Below are 20,647 nucleotides of genomic sequence, written 5' to 3'. Positions count from 1 at the left end.
CCCTCTTATATTATTTATTTTTACTTTTTTCAAGCCTGATGTCAAATCTTTGCTTCCTTTTGTGCTTGTTTCTATCAGATGAAACTGTGGACGGAATTTTTGTGAATAGCTATTTCCACGGGCAGATAGTACAATTCTCTCACAAAAAAAAAAAAAAAAAAAGGTGATGAGTATAAATAAGCCCAAAAATAGTACCCCCAAAATACAGAAATAGGCCAATAGCTGCAAGCAGCTGTGGGGTAAGGGATGAGTTCTGGTTTAGTTATACTCTGCCCACAACATCCCTACTTTTTATCTGCATTTACGTGGTTAACCCAGCAGCAGTCTAGAAAATGTGAGACTTTTTGGATGTGAAATGATGATTTTCATCGAAAAATACATACATACATAACTTTTCTGTGGAGGCACGCTGCAGGTGAACCAAATCAAAACTAGCCAAGGTCAAGGATGTCCTCTCTCCAGGACACAGCCTATCCCACCTCAGAGCTTAATGACAACTTTGGCAACAGCCTGAAGGTATACTCTTTCAACCTGAAGAACTGCTTTACATTGATGCTTACTAATCTATTTTTTATTTTTTTTAAAGATTTGATTTATTTATTTGACAGAGAAAGAGAGAGAGACTGCACAAGCAGGGGGAGTGGGAGAGGGAGAAGCAGGCTCCCTGCTGAGCAAGGAGCCCGATGTAGGGCTCGATCCCTGGACCCCGGGATCATGACCTGAGCTGAAGGCAGACGCTTAACTGACTGAGCCACCCAGGTGCCCCTTATTAATCTGTTTAATCACCATTCTTCCGGAGAGAACTTCTGACCCATTCTAGATTAGGCCCCTATTATAGGCTGAATTGTGTGTCGTCCCCACCCCCGCCCCAATTCATATATTGGAGCCCTAACCCCCAATGTGACTGTATTTAGAGATAAGGACTATATGGAGGTAACTAAAGTTAAATGAGGTCATAAAGATGGGGCTCTAACGTGATAAAATTAAAGTCCTTCTAAGACAAGGAAGACATACCAGAGCTCCTTCCCTACCCTTTACTGCCTACCATCCAGAAAGAGAGCTTTTACCAGCAGCCAACCTAAGAACACTTCTACCTTGGACTTCTAGCCTCCGCAACTATGAGAAAATGAATTTAAGTCACATGGTCTGTGGCATCTTGTTATGGCAGCCCAAGCTGACTGAAACAGTCTCCTAGCTCCAGCATGAAGATCTTCCTTCATTTTGCGCAACACAGCATTTACCACATATTTTTCTCTTCCTTTTCTATTACAAGGGCTATTTTTGTACATGTGTATCTACCATGGGATTCATAGCTTCTGGAACAATGCGTAGCACACAGAACTCAACACTTAGTGAATGAAGTTAATTATAAGTCCTCCAGCTTGGGAGGGGAGCAAGGAGAAGAAAAGGAGGTAAGACAAGGAAGAAATGAATGCTATTTTCACCCAAAGTCCCAAAAGGCCCCAACAATTTAAGTATTGTCTTACATATGATCTTTTTTGTTCTTCACAATTAGCATCTCATTTGTTTGCCTATCTTCTAATCTATGCTATAAAATGTTTGAGTATATTAATAGATATTGCTGACATATGAAAGTTGTCCCTCTGATTGCTTTATATGTATCTCTTGTCCCCACCCAGGCTGCAAATGTCTTGAAGTCAGGGGGCTTGTAAATTCTGTTGAATCCTCATAGTACCTAGCCTAATACTAGACATAATAAGTATTCAGTAAGGTCATGTTGATTTAATGACAAATGTCTGAATTTCCAAAGTTTCCTTTGATACAAAGAATAGGCTTAGATCTCATTGTCCTTCAACAGAGAGCCAAGAATTCTTCAGGACTCGTTTTTATAGGTTCAAGGACAATTCTTTCCTCTTAGGGGACAAAATGAAACCCCACGTATTTGGAGACTACCCGAATGGAATCTGAGCCACTTCCGATTTTTCTAATGGTATTGTGGTGACTTTTGCCCATGCTCCTTAGAACTTATTGTCCAGAATAAACAAGAACTGGGTATTGACCTGTGGCCTGGACACAGGCTTCTTTCCAAGGACTCTGCATACAATAGGCACTTGAGAAATGTTGGAGAAACTACAAAAGACCAACTTCTAGCAAGAATTCAGGAATAAACTGTTTTTTTTTTTTTTAATAGTCTTAATAGGTACTTAGTAAACAGAAGGTTTTAGACATATTGTACAATTAACAGAAAGATGCTGATAACTACCTTGTGTGTATAAACATATGAAATCAAAACGCAAAAACTTCAAAAGTCGAAAAGTTTATTGCCAGAATAGCAAACTTCATAAAGACACCATTTTAAAGTACATAGTAAATGACAAGCAAAATAAACAGAAAACTTTGACCAAAGAGAAGCAAAGATTGCTGCTATCACTCACATATAGTCAAATTAATGCCAAACCAAACAGGTGCAAGTAAGAGTATATAGGTTACACAATCCACAATCTAAAACTAAAGGAGACTCGTTCCAAAATGTATAGGTTTGGGGTGGAGTATTCTAGGGAGAATGGGAGAGAGAATTTTCTCCTAATACAGAAAATGGAAATATTTAGATGAGAAACAGAATGATGACTAAAGTATCCATGATCAGCTTAATTTCATCTCCAAGAACAGAAATCTGTATTATAGGCCAAAAGAAGTACACGAATCGATCAAAAATCTAAACATAGAAGGAACAAACTCTAGATTCAATTTGTGCTATCCTTACAACTGATTGTCACTTCATACACACTACATCCAGTGTGTTACATACTTCGGGTGAGCTAAGAAGATAAAAAGCCAGAACAGCCTTTACTATTTGATTTCAACTAAGGTTATGTCTTCTTAATCATAGAAAGCTCTATCACTATACTATAAGCACTAGGTTTTCTTTTAGTAAAGTATTTAGTAAAGTGAAAATTCACATAAATGAAGCCAAGGAAATAGCAACTAACTGACTACTAGTGCCCAATAGAGCTACTGCTAAAGGAGTAGGTGTAAGAGTAGGAAGAATTCCCCGTTGCATCAAAGCTTCCTCTCCGGGACCCACTGCGGGAACCAGAGCGAGAGCCAGAGCGGGATCCAGAGCGAGAGCCGGAGCGGGATCCTGAGCGGGAGCCTGGGGCAGAAGACATGTTATAAGGGCTAGGCAAGCCCTTAGATGAAACAGAGGCGGCCTCCAGAAGGCGAAGGCCGGTGATATCTTCCACCATGGAGCGATTCATGGCATCCTTATAGGATATTTTTAATTTGGTTTTGGGGCAGGTCAGGATTTTGGCATAGCTGCTGGTGTCTTGCAGCCTCTGAGCCGCTCTGCCGTCGATGAACCCCTTCCTGATGGCTTCTTCCGTGCTTATCCTCCCATGCACTTCTGGGTCAACAAGGCCTCCGGTGAGGTACTGGAACTCCAGGAAGCGCTGACCTGCCTCGTAGGGGAGCCATTTTTCTTTTACTGCCTCTGCTGCTGACATCTTCTTCTTTCCCTTCACGCCTTCAAAGCCAATGAAGGCTTTCTGGGCGGGCTTCAGCCTGGTGGCCATATCTTGGTCAATCAGGCCCTGGGAGACTGCGTCCTGAAGTGACAGCTTCTGACCGCTGGTTGGGTGGATGATGCCGCCCGTGCAGGCCTGAGCCTCCAGAAGCCTCTGACCAGTGATGCTATCGACAATGCCCCGCTCTATTCCTTCCGTAATGGAGATCTTCTCTAGGTTTTCTGTGTCAAAGATGGCTGCAATGGGGCTCGATTCTTCCAGGGGGTCAGACAGAGAGCTGCTCCTGATGGTTATGTTCCTGACACTGGAGATGGCAGAAGTCTTACTTACTGACTCGTGTCGCGAGTTGTTAAACACATCATCACTGACACCGCCCCCTATACCACTGCTGTTGCCGCCAACACCGTTTTTCAAGGAGATCATATCAGCAAACTGAGTGAGGCTGAGGCTGCCGGATCGGTACTGATCAAAGAACTTCCTGTCAATGAGGCCCTTGTCAACAGCGTCTTGAATATCATACTGACTGCCTGTCTTCCTATCTACCAGGACCACCCTGGTGGAGCCATCGGACCCAGTGATGGTTATTTCTTCCCACTCACACTCCTGCTCACACAGTTCTCTGAAGGTTTCATAATCTATCAGGCCCTTCTTGTAGGCCTCCTGAACAGACATCTCCTTGTTGGTTTCTGGGTCAACGATGACCACTCTACGCTTCCTGAGAGTATTCTTTTGTGATGTCTGCACCTCCTTCTTCTTTTCTTTCAGGGGCAGAAGACAGAGCCCTGTCTCCTCATCTTTGATACATCTTTCTTTTAGTTGCAGATAGGTAAGATTTTCTTCTGTGTTGGGGTCAAAAAATCCTTTCGTATCGTCACTCGGATCTGAGAGAATCTCACTGAGCTCCTCATTAAAGTAGCCCCTCTTGTAGGCCATGTCAACTGGCAAACGATGGCTCTCCTTCGGGTCGATGATCCCGCCCGTCGCGATCTGTGCTTCCAATAAACGAATGCCATGGCCCTTTTCAATGAGTTCCTTGTTCATGGCTTGGAACAAAGAGATGATGTTTCCTGTTTCAGGATCATTATACCCGGTGACCGCTCGTTCTGCAGACAGGAGCTTCTCTTTGAACTCAATGCCCACCAGGCCTCTTTTGTAGGCTTCCTCCACCGGTAACCTCAAGTTGCTAACAGGATCCACTATAAAGCCAGTGGCTGCTTGGGCTTCCAGCAACTCCAGAGCAGTACCAGGTCGGACCAAGCCTATTTTCATGGCCTCATAAATGCCAAGCTTCTGCTTCGTGGTCTCATTGTATATGCCTGCTATGCAACTTGAACCCTGAAGGAAGTCTTTAATTCTCTCGCCAACCTCGTCATAAGAAATCTGACCTGATTCCAGTTCATTTACAGTGGATGGTCTCAATATACCAGAATCTACCAGCTCAGAAACGGTCACCTGTTGTCTGATTCCTTGGAAGGACATACTTCTCTTCTGCACCGACAGCAAGAGCAGACCAGTGTGTGGTTCGATTCTGCACCGTTCCCTCAGTTGCATGTAACTGACTTTCTTTTTGGTGACTGGATCCACAAAGTTTTTCTGACTATCTCGGGGATCATTCAGGGACCGATACAAATCTCTGTCAATCAGCCCACGGGCCAACGCTACATCTTTTGGCAAAAAGACGCTATTCACAGGGTCCACCACACCCCCTGATGCAATCTGGGCCTCCAGCAAGCGCATTCCGGTTTCTCTGTCGATCAGATTTTTCTTGATGGCTTCTGAAACCGAGACCGTCTTGCCCGAAAACGGATCGTCAAAACCAGTGACAGCTTTCTCTGCAGTGTATATCTGCTGACGGTCATCGAAGTCGATGAGGTCCCGAGCGATTGCATTGTCCACAGTCAGCTTCTCATTCCTGTGGGGGTCGATTATACCGCCTGTAGCTGCCTGGGCCTCCAGGAGCATGACTGTGGATTCTGGGGTGATTAGTTTCTTTCTCTTGGCCTCCACCAGAGAGTACTTCTCCTTGGGGGAAGCAGATGCCCCAGCAATAGCTCCTGCACCCCGAAGGAAAGGCTGGATTTCAGAGGCAACTTCTTCCACTGACTTTTTCCCCTTCAACAGTTTGTCCAAGGTTGTTTTGTCAATCAGCTGGCACTCGTAGAGCTGCATGGCCGTCACCTTCTTCCTCAGTCCATCGAACACCAGCTTGGAGGAGTCAACGGTCCACTCGTACTCAGTCTGGGTCTCCCGATGGGCCCCGTAGGGGCGCTGCTTGAGCTTGTCGATTTCCCTCTGAAGGCGGGAGCGCTCTGTTTCCAACTGCGACTGCGTCTCCCGGGTGGAATCCTCCAATTTGCGCCTGTACCGCTCCTCGATCCTCTTGATCTCTGCCTGCAGTCTCTCGATCTCGCTCCTGAAGCTGTTCTTCTCTCTCTCGCTCTTTTCTCTCTCCGACTCGATCTTCCTAATGGTCTCTTCCTTGCGGGAATACTGGGTTTTCCACTGATTGAGGTCATTCTGGATTTGCTGTTTCTCACACTCCAGGCGTTGTTTCAGCCTGCTTTCCGCCTCCAGCGTTGTCTTCAGGCGAGTGAGCTCGTCCTCCAGCCTCTGCAGCCTGCTCTTGTCCTGCTCCAGAACTTTGATCTTCACCAGAAGGCTCTCTCTTTCCTGCACCACCTGAGTGCATTGGTTCTTTGATTCCTGAATCCTGTTAGATGCCTGGAATTTAAAAAGAAAGAAATGGGAAGAAATAATGTTTTGATTGTATCATATGGCGATCATAATTCAATCTCTTCTCCTACATTAAAAAAAAAAAAACTTATTTGCCCTTCCTCTGTGTTCCTTTGCTATGCTGCTATTTTATCTTATAAATTCATGAAAAAAAATTCCGTAGATATATGTTGCCACTTTGATAAATGGCTTCATACTTACTATTTTTTTTTTTTTTTAGATGGAACTAGGAGAAGTTGTAGACCTCTCTTGTTCTTAACAGGAATTATGGTTCGAAAAAAGATGGGGAGTTTTGTCCCCCTGCTACACCTACATCCCACCTGTTACAACTATACTAACATGTTTAATAAAGCAAAATCTGTGGACATATATGCACCCCACACCCAGCCCCACACAAATATTGTCTACAGAAGTCAAATGTATTAGAACTTCAAGAAGGCATTTTTAAATTAGGGGTTAAAAGAAGAAAAGGCAAACAAAAAGAAACATATGAGGGTCATGATCAAAAGAGAATAGAATAATGCATGCAGAAAAATCATGTAAGCAAGAAAGAAAAAGTGATTTTAAAATTGCATAGAAAACCCCTTTAATAAGGCTTTTATTTATAAAAATTTCCGTGAAAAGTGCAGGTCAGAACTCACTAAGCAAGAGCTATCTTCTAGAAAATAGAGTGGAACATTCAGAAGACAAACTCTGAGCTGTTGTACCCCTGCTGATGTTCGAAAAGCCTGGCCAGACAGAGGTTCCACACAGACTGGCATCGACGCAGGGAGAGAACAGAAGGGCAAAGAGCACTGAGATCACTTTAAAGCAGTGGCCTGGGTTATGACAGATAGCAGTACAGCAATAAACAGAAAAAGCAGAGTGTCTGCGAGCAGCCAATCCCAGGAGCAGAGCACAGCCGAGATGAGATGAAAGTGGAGTGAATGATTTCAAAGACAGTGAAGCTGTGATCAAATATTTGTGAATACCTCTAAAGCCTGCTTTTGGAATTTCTCAATTTCCTGTCTCAAATTTTCCCTCTCTCTCTGTAAATCATTAATCAGCCCCTGCAGTTCCATGGTCCGGTTGTTGCTGATCTGCAGCTGGCTCCTGAGTTCAGAGATGGTCGTGTTTTTGTCACTATCCGCCTCACTCCGGCTCCTCCTGAGGTCGTCGTACTCCAGCCTCAGGTTCCGAAGCTCTTCCTCCAGCATCAAGTGCTCCTTGGTCAGGTTCTCTGTGAGGCACTGCAGCCTCTCGATTTCGATTTTGCTTTCATTCAAGCTTCTGCTCTTATCCTCTATCGCCTTCTGGAAATGCTCGTTCCTCAGGTGCGCTTGTTTGACACTTTCCTGCTCCTGAAGCAACTGCCGCCTCAGGGCCTCGACCTCAGAGGAGAGCCTTCTGAGCTCCTCCTGGGTCCTCTGCTTGTCCCTCAGGTGGCTGTCCAGCACTTCCCTCTGCTGCCGGAGGTCGTCCTCACTGCGTTTCTTGACGATGGACGCCTGCTCCAGCTGCTGGGTCAGGCTGGTGATTTTTATCGCCTGCTCCTTCAGAGACCTCCTCATGCCTTCCAGCTCATCCTCCAGCTTCTTCCTTTTCGACGAGTCTTCTGAGGCGGCCCTCCTCAGCCGGCTCAGCTCCTCTTCCACCTTCTGCTTCTGCAGCTGCAGGTCCTTCAGAGAGCTCTGGAACCGCGCAATGTCCTGGTCCCTCACGGTCCTCTCCTGGGAGACCCTCTCGTAGTCGAGCCTCAGGCGTGTGAGCTCTTGCTCCTGAACCTTCAGCTTGCCGATCGTCTCGGTCGCACTGCTGTTCGCTTTCTGCAGCTCATACTGGGCCCTTTGCAACTTCGCGTTCTCCTCTTCCAGGCACTTCCGCGCGCTGGTTTCCGTCTCTATCAGTTGCTTTAACCTTTCTATCTCCTTGTTTTTGTCCTGGATCGTCTTGGCAGCGTCGTCCAATGACTGCTTGTATCGCACGCTCTCCTCGGTGCGCATCTGAGTGACCTGCCTCAGCTCGATCTCCAGCTGCTGTTTCCTCTGCGACACCTCGGTGCCGGTGGCCTTCTGCTGCTGGGCGTTTTCCTCCACCCTCCTGAGAGTCTCCGCGGTCTGGGCCAACGTGTTCTTCAGCCGCTTTACTTCCTCACACAGGCTCCGGTTTTCCCTGGTGAGGTTGTCGATCTGGGCTCGGTAGCCACTGGTGTCCTCTTCCTTCTGCATGGTGAGCTGGTGGATGGTTGTCTTGGTGACGTTGATCTCCGTCTCGAACTGGTTCTTTAAGCTAATGATTTCCTCATCGTAATTGTTTCTTACCTTAGCCAGTTCATTCTCATATTCCCAGCGGCGCTTGGCCTCCTCCTGAAACTCAGCTTTGAGTCTCTCTATCTCCTTGTTTTTGTCCTGAATGGTCTTTGCAGCCTCCTCCAGGGACTGCTTGTGTCTTGCGTTGTCCTCGGAGCGCTGCTGGATGACCTGCTTCAGCTCGATCTCCAGATGTTGCTTCTTTTGCAGCATCTCTGAGCCACAGGCCTTCTGCTGCAGGGCATCTTCCTCGGCCCGCCGCCGCTGCTCGGTGGTCTGCAGGATGCTGTCATTGAGCCTGACGATTTCATCCTTCAGGTCTCGATTTTCCCTCGAGAGGCGGTCAAGCTGGTTTCTCAGATTTTTGGAATCATCCTCTTTCTGCATGGATATCTCCTTGATGGTGGTCTTCGTAATGTTAATCTCTGTTTCATACTTGTTCCTTAAATTACTCATCTCCTCATTATAGTGGTTTCTTACCTTTGCCAGCTCATTTTCATATTCTCTCTTCCGGGCGCCCTCCTCCTGCAGAAGAACCCTCAACCTTTCTATCTCGTACTCCTTCTCCTTGATGGCCTTCTCAGACTCCATTTTCTGCCAGCCAAGGCTCTCCTTCTCACACTGCCTGGCCTTCTGCAGCTGGTCATAGTCACTCTTCTGTTGGTCAAACCTGTCTTCCACGGCCTTCCTCCTCCGCTTCTCGTCTTCGATCTCGTAAGTCAGCCGGGTGATCTTCTCGTTGAGTTCTTTTATTTGGCCATAGCACTTGTCCAGGTTTTGCTTCGCTGACTTCCCATCCAGCTCCGCCTGCCTCTTGAGCTCCTCCAGGCTCACGAGCTTGGCTTTAAACTGGGAACATTCCGCCTGGTATTTCTGCAGGTTCTGATCCAGGAATTTGTTCTTGTTGCAGTTTTCAGAATTGGCATCCCGGGCCAGTCTGAGCTCCTCCTCCAAAACTTCAATCTTGGTATTTTTCAGCTGGGGAAGCAAAAGCAGAAATTAGGTTGAAAGAAAAACATTTCACATTGTAAGCCCATCATGTGGTCTCATTTCTCTTTACACGCCTGCATACGTGCATGCACACACCACACACGCACACACACACACGCAGAAGCACACATATAGAGTGATATGAGGGGAAAGCTACTAGACAAGAACGCATGCTATCTGTGTTCTCGTCACAATTCTTCCATCAACTATCTGTATGATCTTAGCAACTGATAGAACGAACACCTTTGAGTTTCCCTTGCCTCGTCTGTAAATGAGGCAATTTCTTCCAAGATCAAAAGCTTGAGATTTCATGAATTATGTTTCCTTTATTTCAAGGTAGGAAGTTTCCATATAAACTCAATGCGTGTATTAGAAATGAGGAGTAAATGAAACAATTATTCAACATAAAACAATCCAAATCCAGCCAGTCCAGGATGTTCTCTTCCTTAATTTAACACACACACAAACAAATAAAGCAAATCACTTGACCAAACGATAAAGGAAATTACTGGGGTTTTTTTGTAAGGTAAAGTAGCTAGAATTTTGTAAATATTACCTAACTCCATTCAGAGCAGTGTCCTGGATCACAGAACTAATACCTGACTTATGAACAAACTATATACCAGTGAGTATGTCCAAATCCAGGTTATAACAAGGCAATAACAATAATAAGGTTCTATTCCATTTTCTTTTCTGATCCTCCAAGGAAATAAAGTAAATAAATTACCTTCAGATCTTCCAAACTCTTCAGCATCTCACTTAAGAATCTATAATAGTCTCCAGACCTTGTAAGTAGTTCTATGTACCGAGCGTGCATATCAGCAGCCTTGCAAAAGAAGGAGTGAAAGAAATTATAATTTAAAATTGAAAAGATAATTTAAAGAGTGAACTCCCTTCATTCATGTGTGCTTATTCCAAAATCTAGAAGTACAACAAAGCAAAGGGCTGATAACATTGTATTCCAACCTCATGACTCTAGGGTGTTTCTCCTAAGCCATCCGACAGGTGATGTTCTCTGACATCTTTGGGAAGAAGCTGTCTTTTAAAAATCTACTAGACACTTTCCACTTGTTAAAAGCCTCCCTCATTAAACCTAGACTTTAAGCCCAGTTTCTGCAAAGATTCTAGCATAGAAACACTAGATACAGACTTCCACTGACCATTTCCTAAAATGCATCGGGTATTGATGGCTCACGCTAAGGGAGCATAACCTGCTATTAAACCTGTTTTGAGTAGGTACCCTGTAACAAGGGGTGCATTCAGGGTCTGCGGGGAAGACAGGAAGGGCACAGGGAAAAGAGAAGATGCAGGAGGGGCAACTAAGAAACATGTAATGACATATTTACCTCTTGCAGAATCACCCCAGAGGGAGACTGCACCATGGTTCTCTTGATAGGTATGTTCAGGAGAGTCTCCAGGCCTGAGGTGTATGATGCAAGCTGGAGTTCATAATCCTGCCAAATAAAAAAGTTTAAGATAAACCTACCTAACGGGCTTAAAAGAGTCACTGACAGCTACAATTCCATGGTTTTAAATCATCAAGCTGTATTTCTAATGACCAACCCCAAAGGTTGTCATGTACTGATGGTGTCCAAGTAGCGAATATATTACATTATTAAACCAAGTAGTACATCTTTATATACCAAATGAAGATTTTTGCACATACTACCAGTGTAAAGAATGAAGACCAGCTCATTCCTATAGATACTGCCAATGTGCAATGAATTCAGGTTAACGGATGACAAACTTTCTACGGTCTGTTCAGGAAAGAATACATAAAGCCATAATTGCTATCCTCAAGAAGTTTATAGTCTTTGGGGCACCTGGGTGGCTCAGTCGGTTAAATATTTGACTCTTGATTTTGGCTCAGGTTATGAGATTGAGCCCCACATCAGGCTCTGTGCTCAGTCTGGAGTCTACTCAGGATTCTCTTTCTCCCTCTCCCTCTGCCCTTCCCCCTGCTCACGCACGTGCATGCGCATGCGCTCTCTCTCTCTCTAAAAAAATAAAAAAATAAAAAATCTTTAAAATTTAAAAAAAGAGGTGTGTGCTCTTTAAAGTAAATCAGAAAATAATGCAGTTAATAATAGAGATTTTTAAAATCTGGAACACTTCACAAATTTGCATGTCATCCTTGTGCAAGAGCCATGCTAATATTCTCTGTATCATTCCAATTTCAGTACATGTGCTGCTGAAGGGAGCACAGTTAATATTTATTCTTGATGAAATGCCAACATTCAGGGCGCCTGGGTGGCTCAGATGGTTAAGCGTCTGCCTTCGGCTCAGGTCATAATCTCAGGGTCCTGGGATCAAGCCCCGCATCAGGCTCCCTGCTCAGTGGGAAGCCTGCTTCTTCCTCTCCCTCTACTGCTCCCTCTGCTTGTGCTCTCTCACTCTCTCTGTCGAATAAATAAATAAAATCTAAAAAAAAAAAAGAAATACCAACATTCTTTGTCGAAGCTAACATACCTTAATCGAATTTGCACAAAGTTCGGCAATTTTTTGAACTTCTTCTGATTTGTCTCGTTTGCCACATATTTCATTGTGCAAGTTCTATATAAAAAATAAAGTATTTATAAACATCAAAGTGTATAAATAATTTTACATAAATGTTATTTCACTGTCGAACAACTGTTTTTCTTCAGTTTATTTCTCCATTCAGTGACCTCACAGTTAAACCTTAGGAGATGAGCATGTTTTCTCCTCAGAAAAGAGAAGCACGAAATCTTCAACTTTTTTTCTCTAAGAGGAAACTTTCTAATCTGTGCTCTTTTCTGATCCTAACACCTCAATTTATAAAGATACTTTGCTACAATATTACATTATTTCTAGTTCATAATTGATTTCTTTGTAAGTATCTCAATTGTTTTTTTTTTCCTCCGGGCCTTCTGCAAGCATTCACAAAATGAACTAGTAGTATTACATATTGTTTCGAACCTAGGTACTGCTATGAAAACCAGAGGAAAATACAGCTCACACCTAGCGTTATCTAAGGGAATGACCAATTGGCTTGTACCTTCTGCTCATTCAAAAATCGCATGACTGTGTTGGAGTCACCAAACTTCATGGATTCTAAGGAATCCTGGCGGTGTTTGGCATCATAGAGCCACTTGCAGAAAGCCTGATAGTTATCACGGTAATTCCTCAGTTGCTTAATTTGTTTCTCCAAGTCCCACAGTCTGGAGAAAACAGGATAAAATTGTTAAAGCAGTGCCACTGTTCCTGAAAGCATTTAACAGAGTTATCACATGACATCACACAGTATCACCCAGTAATTCTACCTGCTGCATGCTCAAGAGACCGAAAACACACGCCCATACAAAAAGTTCTACATGAATGTTCCTAGGGACATCTTTCATGATAGCCAAAAAATCATCAACGGATGAAGGAATAAATAAAATGTGGTATAGCTATATGGTAGAATATGATTCAATCATAAAAAGGAATGAAGGACTGATACATGCTACACTAGGGAGTAACCTTGAAAACATTATGCTGAGTGGGAAAAACAGTCACAAAGGACCACACATTGTCTGATTCCATTCATACGAAATGTCCAGAATAGGCAAATCTACAGAGACAGAGGGAAGACAGGCAGTTGCTTGGGGCCAGAGGGTTGGGAGGTAATGGGGAGTGACTGGTAATGGGAACGGGGCTTTTTTTGTAGGGTAAAGAAAATGTCGTAGATGTCAATTGTGGTGATGGTTACACCTTTCTGATACACTAAAATCCACTGGACTGTATACTTCCAATGGGTGAATTGTATGACACGTGAATTAGTTACCAATAAAGACGTTTGTTTGGTTCGTTTTGATCAATAAAGATGTTTTCAAAAAAGGAGTTACTAAAAAGAACTACACCAAAATTCAGGATACTTTTTAACCTTCATTTGGAATAAGGCATTTCTTTTGTATAGGATGTAATTTTCTTACATTTAAGAAGAACACTCACTCAAAGCATCTACTCCTTCCAATAGTCCTAACAAGAGTTTATAGGGCCCAAAAGAGACTGAGCAATGGCTTCCGCTTTTTCCTAAGAGCCTGGAGAGCACCTGATATGGGTTGATTCAAGCTGGTCTATTGTGATTTAGCTACTTCCCATTGCCAACAAAGCTACCTCCAGGCAGTCCAAGAACAGAGAGCCCCTTGTGCCTACCTTAGACACCAAACCAAACCACTACTTTTACAGTGATTATTTCAAGTGACATTATCTTGGAACAACCAAATGGGAAGAAAGCAGGGAAAGAGGTTGGCACACCTGTAGTCTATCTGTTTATCTATTTTTTGCCAGCGGTCTGTCAGCTGTGCGACTTTGTCACTGAACTTGCCCAGGTCCAGGTCATAGAGTGGATACTGCTGTGAGGTCTGGGAGTGGATCTGCTGGGCTTTCTGCAGCTCTGTCTTCATGGTGGCCAACAAGGACTTCTTCAAGTTCAAGTCATTTTTGATTTTCTGTCACAGGAGAAAGAAAAGAGTACAAATTAATCTCTTGGAATACTTGTATTTTTAAGTGATAATCAGTCCAGGAAGATGTATTTACTGATTGCATTTTCCAATATTTATGTCCATGATCTAGTTCCTTATGCTACCCCGTTAATAAAAGATTCGGTGTGAGAAATTCATTTGTTTGCGAAATGCTGAATACCATACTCTATTCCGTTCCTGAATAATTGTAACACATATGAACGTTCTTGAAGAGGAGGAGAAGTCCTGTAGTAAAGAAACCAGTTTAATTATGTTTAACTCTGCATTCCCCAAACTCATCTCACCACAAATTACCTATGCACATAGTTCCCGCTAGCACACTTTGGAAAACAGTGTCCTAGAGATAAAGACAGACGTCAACCATGTATGGCCAGTGAAATCCAGGAATCCTCAAGACTCGTAAAAACTTAGTGAAGCCTCAGGATTGGGGACTGAGCAGTCCTGCATTATTTCCCATAACCCAGGGCACTGTGATAACGGGATGTAACTTTGGTTACCTTCAGCCCACAGCGGTAAGCTTCCACCTTATCCAGATCCAGGCACACGGTTTCCTCTTCGGTGAGTCTGGCTTCGTACACCTTTAACATGTCTTCTGTCTGCAGGATGGCCTGGAGTAGAGCTCTCACCGTGCATAAGCTGTAAAGAGCCAAGGAGGCCAAGAACATTGTCGGTGATGTAATTAGCCTTTGAAGGTTTGGCTCTGGCCACTATTAATGAAAGAATGTTAAAGCTGATAAAAATTCATTTTGCCTATTTTACAAGCTGCAGGAGGAATAAACTGCCTCCCTCTGCCCCTGCACCATGATTCAGACAGCCCTTGTGCATTCACTGAAGATTTCGAAGTCCTGGCTCTTACAGATACACCTTAGCTGTAAGATGCATTAGATTTCACCACGGTGGAATGAACACCGAGGCTAGAGGACCCTCTCTCAGGAGCACAGAAGAGTGTAAGTAAGCCTGTAGTGAGTCGAGAAACTGGAAGACAAGGCCGCAGTGAGTCAAGCATAGAAAGCAAAGGAAGTCTGACAAAATGAAGCCTGAGAACAGCAAAATGTCTGTGATCGAGGTCAGTCGCGTTTACCTGTTTAAGTAGCCATCTGCAACACCATTGATGTTTTCCAGTTTCTGGAACAGTCCAAATACCTCATTCTGTAAATAGCAGTATTTTTCTGAACCTCTGAAGTTAGCTAGCATATCTTTCAGCTGGTTGAGAACTTCAGCAATGGCTTGAGAATCGTTCTGCACACTCTGTTCAAAAAAAGAAGGAAAGTGCTAGATTTAGCTGTCTGATTCTTATCATCATTTTTTGTCCCGAACAAGTCCACTAAATGGAAAAGACTCAAGAGACGGAGTTGACATTTCATTTCCTTCTTCGGGGAGGCCTTTCCGGCACTGTGTAAACATGGCCCTCTTTCTTAGGGTATATATGTTGCATTTCCTAATGTGGTGCCCAGGTGTGGCTGAGCAGAAAAGATCCCGGAGCGGGGAGTTAGAACACTGGGGCTACGGTCTCAGCTCTGTCCATGGCTTTGAGCTTTTACCAGCCCTCTCCCCCGCCCCATCAAATATCTCCGTGTCAGTCTCCTCTCTATAAATAAAAGTGATTCCACCTGTTTAGCCCGTATCATAGGTGGTTTCAGGCAGCAACCAAATTAATGTTTATGAAAACTTTAAAAATGAACGAAGCACGACGTAGCCTGATTCAGCCACCCATAAACCAACACAAAGGTGGCTTAATCCCCAGCCTGGCAACCTTCTACAAATTTGGAGGCATGGCAAAGAAAAAAGGAAATCCTGCCAGAAGCCTGTTTTCTTGAAAATTAGTGCTTCTTCTCTATAAATATTTAAACCAGTAGTTTTTTTAATTAGTTTGCAGATAAATTCAAATATAGCTGGAATCAGGCAAAACAGTACTGGATGCCTACCTTGAGCTCATTTATTTTCACTGTGATGTGGTGCGTAGACCCTTGGTCTGCTAGAAGGATGTTTTTAAGGGCCATTCTGCCCTCACAGTGCTCCATCTGCCTGCGAACCTTCTGGAGCTCCATCAGCATCCATGTTTCCTGCTTGTCGTTTTCTCTGTTGGTTTCAATCACTTTATTATGGTTGAGATCTTGGCAGGAACTATGATGAGTGATTTCAGTTGTGGTTACTGTAAAAACATGTCAGGACAGCAAAAATCAGAGAATTCCTAGCTAGGAGGGTGCTCGGCCTCAAAAAATACCCATACTGCACAAACTATAGCTCCCTCCTTTGATTTGATCCTGAAAATTTAGTGTATAGGTGACTTTTGATATGTTATTTCCCAAAGAAGTGATTCTGAAACCAGTTGTAAGCAAACTACTTTCTGTGAAAGCTGTGTGTGTGGTGGATACAAAGAGAAAGACGCTGCACACCTGTCTGGTGCTGGGGGTGGCCAGGGAGCTGTATGACCAGGGTCTGGTAGTGCTTCTGGGCATCCGTGAACTGAGACTGCATTTTCCGCTTATCGTCATCTCCAAACATCTCCGAGCCCTGGCTGTTTCTGATGAACTCTTGGTAATGTAGCTCAAGGTCAGATATTGTCTTCATGTAATCTTCCTGCCGCATCGTTTTCAGCTGCAAGTAAACCAGGCAGGAGCGTTTGATTGTCCCCATAGCGTGACCAAGAAGAGTGCCGGAAAAAGCCCTATGCTATCGGTGGCTTAAGGCAATACTTGTCAAAGGCTGATCAAGATATAGAAGGTCTTTGGGGCTCCTCGGTGGCGCAGTCAGTTAAGCACCTGACTCTTGGTTTCGGCTCAGGTCATGATCTCAAGGTTGTGAGATCAAGCCCTGCGTCAGGCTCTGCGCTCAGTGTGGAGTCTGCCTGAGATTCTCCCTCTCCCTCTGCCCCTCCCCCCCAACTCTCTCAAATAAATAAATCTTTAAAAAAAGAAAAAGATATAAAAGGTCCTTGAGGATTCCAAGTTTGCTCCTCAAAGCCATGGCAGTGGGTTGTCTATTTTTTTCCTGCAGAATTTTATTCGCCAAAGGAAATATTACTCAGAAGTCACAAACCTAAAGCAGATCATAGCAAAGCTGCTCTGACTGAAAAGAGAAAAGGGGGAGTAAGGGGGAGCACCAGATGTATCCATTCTGTGCCTCTCTCCTCTCTGCTGGCCCTGTCATCCCTAGAGGACCCCCTTAAGCTAGGATTCTTCAGACCATAACTCAAAAACCACTGATCTAGAGAACTAATGCTGTGGGTGTTATTTCAAGAATTCTATCCCACCTTTTACTTCTGTGCTATCCAGTTAATAATTTATGATCTAGCTTTCCATTACATCAAAGGAGAAATTACAGGACCACATGCCTTTTCCATGGTACTTCTGTCTTGTCAGGGAACTGTAGTTTGTACTTCTGTTTGTACCAGAACCAGCCACTTGTGAATCCCTCCCACTCTATGTGGGATGGACCCTAACCACCCAGGCAGGCTGAGCTAACTCTCCTGATGACATACAAAAGCATCAGCTGCACTGCTAGGAGGTCTGCCTGGCAGAAAGAAGCACCACGGGGGGCAGTGTGGAGCCTCCCCGAGGCAGCCCGAGTGGTCCTGAGGATGTACCTTGGCGATAGTCATGGCCCTGATTTTCTCGATGTCGATCATGCAGTAGTGCCAGGACACCAGGCTCTTCATGTTGATGTATAGCTGATTCCACAGAGCCAAGATGGCCTCATAGTACTGCTCAATCCTAGAAGGCACAAGGGGAAAACACACTGGAGTCCCCAAGAACTAACAGAGTAATGGGCAAATGTATACTTTTTAAACACTCAACATTTCAATGGATCTGGACTAAGTTACTCTCCAAAAGTTCATTCTCAGTGAACAACATTAGTAGAGGTAATTCACTTTGTTCTCCTATTGTTTGTCAGCCACTTTCTAATAGACAGAAGTCTAACACCATGCAGGATGACAGGGAGAAACCGCTCATGGGATGCTGATGGCTACTGCAGCTTGGAAGCGAGCACGTGGGCTTGTTATGTTACCTTCCTTATTCTGTGTATGGCTGAGGATTTCCATAATAAAAGGTGGACAAGAATCTGCCACGGACAATCAGTACAATGAATGCTCTACCTGCTTGTTGATGAGCAGGTATTAATATGAAGGGCATTTTATATTTGTGGCTACCTGCAAAATTACTGATAGTCTAAAAAGGGAAGAAGAACTTTGAAACAATGCCCTCAAGATACATGGTAGGAATTGTTTCCTCACAGACATCTGGATCCAGGAGGCACAGAGAACTCCCATCAAAATTAACAATAGCAGGCCAACACGAAACATATTGTAATTAAATTCGCAAAAGAGTGGTAAAGAAAAAAATCTTAAAAGCAGCAAGACAAAAGAAGTCCTTAACTTACAAGGGAAAACCTGTAAGGCTAGCTGGAGATTTCTCAACAGAAACTTGGCAAGCCAGAAGGGAGTGGCATGATATAGTCAAAGTACTGAATGGGAAAAGGCTGCAGCCAAGAATACTCTATCCAGCAAGGCTGTCATTCAGAGTAGAAGGAGAGATAGTTTCCCAGACAAACAAAAACTAAAGGAGTTTATGACCACTAAACCAGCCCTGCAGGAAATATTAAAGGAGATTCTTTGAGTGCAAAGGAGAGACAAAAAGTGACAAAGACAAGAAAGGATTAGAGAACATCTCCAGAAACAATGACAAAACAAGTAATAAAATGGCAATAAATACATATCTATCAATAATTACTTTGAATATAAATGGACTAAATGCTCTAATCAAAAGACATAGGGTGTCAGAACAGATTAAAAAAAAAAAACAAGACCCATCTATATGCTGCCTACAAGAGAATCATTTTAGACTAACAGACAGCTACAGAGTGAAGGTGAGGGGGTAGAGAAACATTTATTATGCAAATGGATGTCAAAAGAAAGTCGGAGTAACAATACTTATATGGGACAAACTAGACTCTTATTTCTGTATTTTTATCCTGCTTTGGTTAGGGGTAGTAATGGCCTCATGGAATGATTTTGAATGTGTTTCCTCTATTCCATTATTTGTAAGATTTTGATAAAGATTGTCATTAATTATGTATTTTTAATGTGGTCTTGAGCTTTCCTGTGCCAGGAGATTTTTGATTCCTAATTTAACTTTCATTCTTGTTATTGGTCTACGAAGATTTCCTATTACTTGGATTCAAGATTCATGATTCAATCTTGGTAACTCGTGCATTTTTAGGAATTATCTGGGTTTTTTTTCCCCCTAAGTTATCTGATTTGTTAGTATATAACTCTTTAGAGTAATCTGTTATCACACTATGTATTTCTGTAGTTAACTGTTGTACTGTTTTCTCTTCCATTTCTCATTTTGATTTTTGAATCTTCTCTCCTTTTTTTTTCCCCCTTAGCTAATGTAGTTAAAGCATTGCCAATTTTGTTTCTCTTTTTGGAAAAACTGGTCATTACTTTCAGTGTTATGTTATTGTTTATTCTGGTCTTGATTTTATTTATTTCTGATTTTTCTTTGTTCTTTCCTTCCTCTACTAAATTTCAGCTAGGTTTCTTCTTTTCCTGGTTCCTTGTGGAATAATGTTAAGTTGTTTATTTGAACTTTTTTTTCTTAATACAAGCATTCACAGGTAAATTTCACTGTAATATCTGCTTTTGCTGCATCCCATAGGTTTTGGAATATTGTGGGGTATTTTCTTTTGTTCTGGGACATATTTTGATTTGCCATTTGATTTCTTATTTGGCCCATTGCTTGTGCAGTAGTGTGTTGTTTAATATTTACATATTAAATATTTACTATTTAAAAAAAAAGAATTGTTTCCTCCGGTCCCCGTACACAGTCAGACATTCCCTTTTACCTTCCAATAAAAACTGGAATCTTCAACATAAAGTCGCATAACAATGCAAGGGGACCTTCCTGAGGCTCCTTTTTTCAAGGGAGGGGATTTTAGTGAAAAAGAGTATGTCTGTGTTTTTCGTATAAGCATTTGCCCTATTTCTCCACACTCGCATTCACGTTGTGGCTACTAGAAACTTCAACAACTTACTTGCACGAGAGGTCTACGGCCAGAGGATTTGGAGGAGGGATAATCAGACCGACAGAAGGGACGAGCATGTCCACACCTCCAGGACCCGTCACATACCACTTGCTGCGCTCATTATTGTCCTTCAGGATGCACTCATCCCCTTTGTGCACGATTTTCTGTAAGGCAAGTGGCCCGTGTTTTGGCTTTACTCATGAGTACACATGTTTATCTTTTTTTCTCAAAGACAAATAGAGATAAAACTGTGCAAACCATTTGAGCTTTTACCTTATTATTTTTCTTTATTTTATTTTTTTTAAGTAGGCTCCACGCCCAGTGTGGAGTCCAACATGGGGCCTGAACTCACAACAATGAGATAATGACCTGAGTCGAGATCAAGAGTCGAATGCTTAACTAACTAAGCTACCCAGGTGCTCCTTATTATTTTTCTTTAAATGAAGATGATCTTTATACATCCCAACAATACTGATGCTTTAAATAATGCACCAGAGCCTAAAAGGTGTGTATAAAATGAATTAGGTAAAGTAACTTTCTAAAAGACAGCCTGGGGAATCCATCAGTAAAGTGAGAAATCCTTTTGTAAAGCAAAAATTCACCCCATGGCTTTCCTATTTTTGTGAGTTCATATTTT

At 43.1% G+C, this 20,647-nt stretch overlaps 1 protein-coding gene and 1 non-coding gene across 3 annotated transcripts in view; both read right to left on the bottom strand.

The window, feature by feature from the left end:
• Positions 1 to 2,264: 2,264 nt before the first annotated feature.
• DSP (desmoplakin) overlaps positions 2,265 to 20,647 on the bottom strand; it is a 44,976-nt gene continuing 26,593 nt past the window's right edge. The window contains exons 12-24 of one of the 2 annotated variants that reach the window (XM_032424887.1): positions 20,020 to 20,174; positions 17,570 to 17,696; positions 16,380 to 16,581; positions 15,909 to 16,135; positions 15,065 to 15,231; positions 14,481 to 14,619; positions 13,757 to 13,950; positions 12,516 to 12,678; positions 11,969 to 12,052; positions 10,846 to 10,953; positions 10,227 to 10,325; positions 7,193 to 9,487; positions 2,265 to 6,209 (exon numbers count right to left, since the gene is read on the bottom strand). In XM_032424887.1, the coding sequence (XP_032280778.1) occupies positions 2,958 to 6,209; positions 7,193 to 9,487; positions 10,227 to 10,325; positions 10,846 to 10,953; positions 11,969 to 12,052; positions 12,516 to 12,678; positions 13,757 to 13,950; positions 14,481 to 14,619; positions 15,065 to 15,231; positions 15,909 to 16,135; positions 16,380 to 16,581; positions 17,570 to 17,696; positions 20,020 to 20,174 (7,212 nt within the window). In that variant the 3' untranslated portion in view covers positions 2,265 to 2,957. The remainder of the gene's footprint in view (positions 6,210 to 7,192; positions 9,488 to 10,226; positions 10,326 to 10,845; positions 10,954 to 11,968; positions 12,053 to 12,515; positions 12,679 to 13,756; positions 13,951 to 14,480; positions 14,620 to 15,064; positions 15,232 to 15,908; positions 16,136 to 16,379; positions 16,582 to 17,569; positions 17,697 to 20,019; positions 20,175 to 20,647) is intronic. The other variant, XM_032424888.1, reaches the window with a different exon arrangement.
• On the bottom strand, positions 11,597 to 11,703 carry LOC116645057. Its single transcript, XR_004301887.1, has one exon. It is a non-coding gene; the product is annotated as a U6 spliceosomal RNA (small nuclear RNA).

Source organism: Phoca vitulina, unplaced genomic scaffold (assembly GCF_004348235.1).
Source record: "Phoca vitulina isolate PV1807 unplaced genomic scaffold, GSC_HSeal_1.0 scaffold31, whole genome shotgun sequence".
Taxonomy (NCBI): domain Eukaryota; kingdom Metazoa; phylum Chordata; class Mammalia; order Carnivora; family Phocidae; genus Phoca; species Phoca vitulina.
The sequence above is the reverse complement of the archived record's forward strand: the minus strand, read 5'-3'. Positions and strand labels throughout refer to the sequence as shown.